The sequence below is a fragment of the Rhodamnia argentea genome, chromosome 1 (assembly GCF_020921035.1).
Source record: "Rhodamnia argentea isolate NSW1041297 chromosome 1, ASM2092103v1, whole genome shotgun sequence".
NCBI lineage: Eukaryota > Viridiplantae > Streptophyta > Magnoliopsida > Myrtales > Myrtaceae > Rhodamnia > Rhodamnia argentea.
Window position 1 is genome coordinate 32,344,583 of NC_063150.1, and position 5,648 is coordinate 32,350,230.

The window sequence follows — 5,648 nt, forward strand, 5'->3', positions numbered from 1 at the left end:
TTGGCAAAAAAAAAAAAAGGTTTAATACCGAATTGGCACATTTACAATAAATTTAGGAATTTTTGGTAATTTTTTCATCAAATACGTCATCAATTTTTTGCTTATATTAAAAATATGCAATTCTCACTTGACTTGGTAAACTACAAATTGTCCGTGAAATAATGCATGCTTGCCATTTTATTTCTAATGAAAATGCATGCTTGCCATTTGTCAAGCATCTTTTTTCTAATGAAACTATTTTATGTGTAATTAAAATGCATGCTTGCCATTTGTCCAGCTTCTTTTTTCTAATGAAATAATGTCTTGCGTTGAACCCCATTGTCAGGTGTGTGCGGTTTCAGCAAACTACAAAGAGCGGCCACGGAAAAGAAATTGTTGTTTATAAATAGACATAACCTAACACTAAGCAACATCATTTCGAAACTCCACAAATTCATCAGACAAGTGAGAATGAAACTTGCATTACTATTTCTGATTTCCTTGTGTGTTTCGACGTCTGAGATGGCAAGCATCTCTGAAGGTGATGATAATCGAGATTTGGAAAGACGAGTTCGGATGATGACCAAGTCACCCATGAAGACATTTGTGGTAATTAATCTTTCAAAATTTTTAATGATTTCTCGGATTGCATGTTACACTCTGCAGCCTATCTTGTTCAAAAGCAGTGTTTTTATTATAAATTACTGATTATATTTGCTATTTTCACGAAGACCAAAGAAGGAGACACCATTGATTGTGTTGAAATTGACAAGCAACCGGCGCTTGATCATCCCCAGTTGAAAAACCACAAAATTCAGGTAATGATTTAACCTTTTCTGCCCTTTATCCTGTCAAGGAAGAAAATCGTGTTTAGTCGAACTACCATCACTCTTGCATTAACTTGCTCTACTTGATGATATTGGAGAAAATTGCCTAAAAAGTCTTAAAACTATTGCACTTTTACCAATTCATTCCTAAATCTTTTAATTCTGACATTTGATTTTTAATCATTTTTACGTTTTGTCAATTGAGTTTTCTCGACTAATTTTAGTCGGATATCATAGACGTAGATGCCAGCCGTTCTACGTGGCACGATCGGCACTATTGTAGATAATTTTTAACAACATTTAATAATTTTTGGAATATACTATTAATTTATTATTATTTTGAGAATATTTTTATTTTCTGTTTTCTTTTCCCTTCTTTATTTTTTTCTGTTATTATTGCTAAGGCCGTCAGGGGGCTGCTACCCATTGGCCGAGGCCTGGGGACCCCCGTCGGCTATGCCACATAGGATGGTCGGTATCCAGGTCAAAGAAATCCGTCCAAAATTAGCTAGATGAACCCAATTATTAAAAAGTGAAAAGGCTTATAACTCAATTGATAAAATTAAAAGGTTTAGGATTGAATTCACAAATGTGCAATAGGTTTGGGACTTTTTGAACAATTTTCCGGATGAGATCGTGACTGCCTTTTTTGCAGACTGAGTTGAACTTAAGCTTCGTTGGCTTTCATGCTCCTTCAAAGGTTAAATATGTACAATTTGAATCGAGAGACCCTTGCCCTATCAGAACAGTACCAATTCGGCGAGTGAGAAAGGAAGACTTGACAAGGGCAAAGTCCGAAGCCAAGATGCCATCCTCTAACAGTCAAAATACTCTCTCTCAACATGTACTCTCTCTCTCTCTCTCTCTCTCTACATGCGTTATGCTCTAGCGCCCACAGCCACGTGCACCTTTACATACATTGAGGTTTATGAGATTTTTTTTATTGAAAGTCTGTAGATAACCTATGAAAAGATTAACGTTAACGTGTTGTATTAATGCATGACTTATATTCTTCTTAGCTACCTCTGATATGCCCAAAATTTCTTGAAATAATATAAAACAAGTCCAGCACTATGAGAAAAAAAAAACAGCACAAAGAAAAGATCCAAATGGAAATATATATATGTGCGCGCGCGCGTGTATATTTGCATTGCCTGTCCCCTCAAACCTAAATAAACATATAATTGAAGAAAAAAAATGTACCGTCAACTTTTAGAAACTAATTTCTTGATCCAAATTGCATTTGTTATTTGAAGCTGAATTACCACTGTAGAGTGAGACATTAGCTAACAAAAGTTTATCTTTTGTTGACCCATCTACAACTTGATGCAGGTAGTTTCTTTGAGAGACGAGATGACAGAAAATATCAAATACGGAGGTTGTGGAGAAATTAATGTGTACAATTTAACCATGGCTCATGACCAGGCTAGCTCACACAATATGTGGATTGAATCTGGTCCTCTGAATCATATTAATATGATTGTTGCAGGCTGGCAGGTACTTCAATTTATAGGCAAATATCGAGAATGCATTGAGATGAAAGATATAATATCTTTTGCTTTGACTAGGTTTCTCCACAACTATATGGTGATTCTCGTCCTCGGTTGTTTACATATTGGACGGTTAGTATGAAGCTCATTGATTGATTCTTCCAACGGATTTTGAATGTCCCACGATAAAGTTGGGTTGTTGGCTTATTTTGTTGACTAAAAGCATCATTTTTATAGGGTGATGGCCAGCGTAATGGCTGTTACAACATGCTATGTCCGGGTTTTGTCCAAGTTCATAGGTCAATAACTCCAGGCCATTTAATAGATGCATCTTCCATTTATGGCGGACCTCAAATTGTATTTTTCATCCAAATCCACCAGGTAAGCTTGATTTTGATGTAATAAAGACACTGTAGTCTGTTCTTAAAGAAACCAATTCAAACCTATCGTGCTATCTTCTTCACAACTTAATCACTTATGGTAAGAACAAGATTAACGTATTTCAGCTTCGGTGAATGATTTTGAACTGCACAGATGTTGGGTGATTAGCACTAACACATACTAAATATTTACAGTATTGAAAGTTCCAATCTATCTCTCTCTCAAAATAGGTCAGGGCAGCCAGAAATTATGTGGATATGTCCATTTACTTTTGAGACATAATATGCATTTATCAAATATGAATTAGATCTAATTTTTCTTCGGAATCAATTCTGTGATAGATTAGTGTTGGGACGTATCCAAAAAGAAAGCTTTTGGGGTACAGAAGTTAGGTAAACGCACACAAAAAAAGCGTTTTTTCAATATTCGATAAGAGATATCGGGGAAAGAACAACTTTAAAAAATATAAAACAATGATAAACGCACAACTAGAAGCTTAGCAATAGATTTCTTAAATCAAGACTTGTAGAAAAAAATTATAAATAGGCTTTTGTATCTTTCAAATGGAATCAATTTTTTTTAATGATTAGTATTATTATTAGTATTGTCGTTTTTGTTGTTGTTACTATTATTATTGCTATTATTATCATTATTCACTATTATTATTATTATTATTATTATTATTATTATTATTATTATTATTATTATTATTGGTGTTAGTAAATATTTTACTAGTCATTTGATTAGTCATCTTTACAATACATAAGCAATTTCTAGAGTTATTAGTTATACATATATGGAACGTGCAATTGTTTCATATTCCATTGCCGAATATTCGAAGCTACTTGTATTAAAATTGTAGTTTATCTGCAACTCAGTTATTCTAAAATTACGTAAATATTTTCATAATATATAATAAGTACACCTCAAACTAAAATAGCTGTGAAAAACTTGTAAGTTTCTAAAACTCTTCTCGCCTTCTCTATTAAAGCCATATGCTTAAGAAAAAAGAGGCCCGTGTATGATAAGCCACAAAAATTACCACCACGTTCCTTCTGCAGTAACATTTGGTTTAGTTAAAGGATGATCCTTACGTGTAATTGAGATTTTATGTGTCTAAACAAATATAATAATTTTAGTATAACCAATGCAGCACATGCAGTTGTTTCTATGGTAAGAGATTATGATCCAACTACTCGATACAATGATTTAGTCGTATATTAGCGGCTATACTAAAGTAGAACGGAGCGATACGTTCTTATGTATCGAAGCCAATGTATGCTCGTAAGAGAGAACTCAGAGATACTCGAGCAGTGAGATTTGCCAATCGAACATTGTGCAATTTATATTTTGAGAATTTTCAGAAGTAATGACATTAATCTCAAATATGTGTAGGAACTTATGGACATTTGTTGCTTGTATGCAGGATGCAGGTACAAAAAATTGGTGGCTGACTGTTGGTGATCAAATTATAATTGGCTATTGGCCGAGTGAACTATTCTTATATTTACGCAACGGTTCGCCGCATGCGGCTTGGGGAGGAGTGGGTATGGCCGGGAGAAATGGAGTTTGCCCTCCGATGGGTAGTGGCCATAAGCCTGACGGTGATTTTAGCCACGCCACGTTTTTTCGAACTCTTCATTGGATAGATGCGACCGGCGGTTTTCAACGCCTTTCGAAAAAAACAGTGAAGTGGGTGGATAAATCCAATGTCTACGATTTGAAGTACTATGGCGATAGAGGTCGCGAAGATGGGTACTGTATTAGTTTTGGTGGTCCGGGAGGTTATTGTGGTGGAGGGATGGATGGTTAGTAATGAGGAGCTATTTTGAGCAACTCAATAAGGGGAGGCTTTTGACTTCGTAAACTCTTAGTTTGAGTTTTTAATTGGTGCTGATCTTTTGTCTCCCTTTTTTCTTGAGGCTGCGGTTGAAATATCAGGGGAGAATTCCTACATGCGATGGTAGATCAGTCCAATGTGTGAGTCTGATTATAGAGCCCCAAACTACGATCCTAATGAGCTCAATGGGAACTTAAATATGCATAAAATTACTCTGATTGAGTGGAACTTCATTAAATAATTCTAATCTGTACAAAACTGATTATTTATCAAATGATCATTCATAAAATGCCAGAATAGCACTAAATTAGGAGAATGACTGAGGAAAGTTTCAAAAATGTCATTTCTAACCTAATTTGACACTGGCCCACATTTTTTATTTTAACAAAATTCCAGATTTTCATTTTTTTGAAAAAAATTTAATTCCGTGAACCGAACTTCAAGATTGAAACCCAATTTGGGTATTTCGTCGAACACCGGTGTGTATTAGACTGCCTAGACTAGTTTCTCCGGGTCATTGTCCATGGCCTTCAATCTTAATCCATAAGAAACCTGTGATGTCTAGGAATTTCTTGTGATCGGTTGAAATCTTCTTCTTTGTTTCAGGCAGGTGATTAAGGGATTGTGTTTGCTGAAATTCGGGCGAAATGAACTGTGGATATTGATTCCGGGATTGTTCGGCTGTTCTCACAGGCTGTCGGGGTCGACAACTCTCTCCGGAGGAAGTTCGATCGTGAAGAGTATTTGGAACGGGCTTGGGAACGTGAGGAGCAGGTTAGTTCCTCGTGACACATCCTCGCTTTTGTTTGTTTGAAAATTTTTCTTTTGCTTTTGAGCCATTCAAGCTTTGTGGCATTGGTTTTTTTTCAGGAGATAGAGTCGCGGCATAAATCAAAATGCGAGCTTTATTTTCTCCTGTTTGATTAGTTAATTTGTGCATGTCCTGTGGCAATTTGAGTTTCCCCTTGAAAATTGAATATAGTACAGTGGTAGCTGGTTCTTCCTATGTTAATAAAGGAGTGTCGATGTTAGAGGAGTAATATGGATATTTATGTGCAATGAAGACTCCACCTGCGCAAAGGAAGCCATTGAAGCACAGGGATTATGAAGTGGACCTTGAACCTTGCTTAG

At 35.7% G+C, this 5,648-nt stretch overlaps 1 protein-coding gene across 1 annotated transcript; it reads left to right on the top strand.

Annotated features, from left to right (window-relative positions):
• The first annotated feature begins 435 nt into the window (after positions 1-435).
• LOC115752836 lies at positions 436-5,394 on the top strand. Its single transcript, XM_048278273.1, has 10 exons — positions 436-588; positions 711-797; positions 1,462-1,683; positions 2,139-2,303; positions 2,375-2,428; positions 2,534-2,677; positions 4,104-4,485; positions 5,124-5,127; positions 5,211-5,291; positions 5,388-5,394. The coding sequence occupies exons 1-10, from the start codon at positions 451-453 to the stop codon at positions 5,392-5,394; spliced, it is 1,284 nt and encodes a 427-aa protein (XP_048134230.1). The 5' UTR covers positions 436-450.
• The last annotated feature ends 254 nt before the right edge of the window (positions 5,395-5,648 follow it).

What these genes read in the sequence shown, in the direction of transcription:
- LOC115752836 (XM_048278273.1), top strand. Translation starts at nt 451, where the DNA reads ATGAAACTTGCATTACTATTTCTGATTTCCTTGTGTGTTTCGACGTCT. An exon ending in GGTTGTTTACATATTGGACG is followed by an intron (nt 2,429 to 2,533) that starts GTTAGTATGAAG and finishes TCATTTTTATAG; the next exon opens with GGTGATGGCCAGCGTAATGG. An exon ending in TTTTCATCCAAATCCACCAG is followed by an intron (nt 2,678 to 4,103) that starts GTAAGCTTGATT and finishes GCTTGTATGCAG; the next exon opens with GATGCAGGTACAAAAAATTG.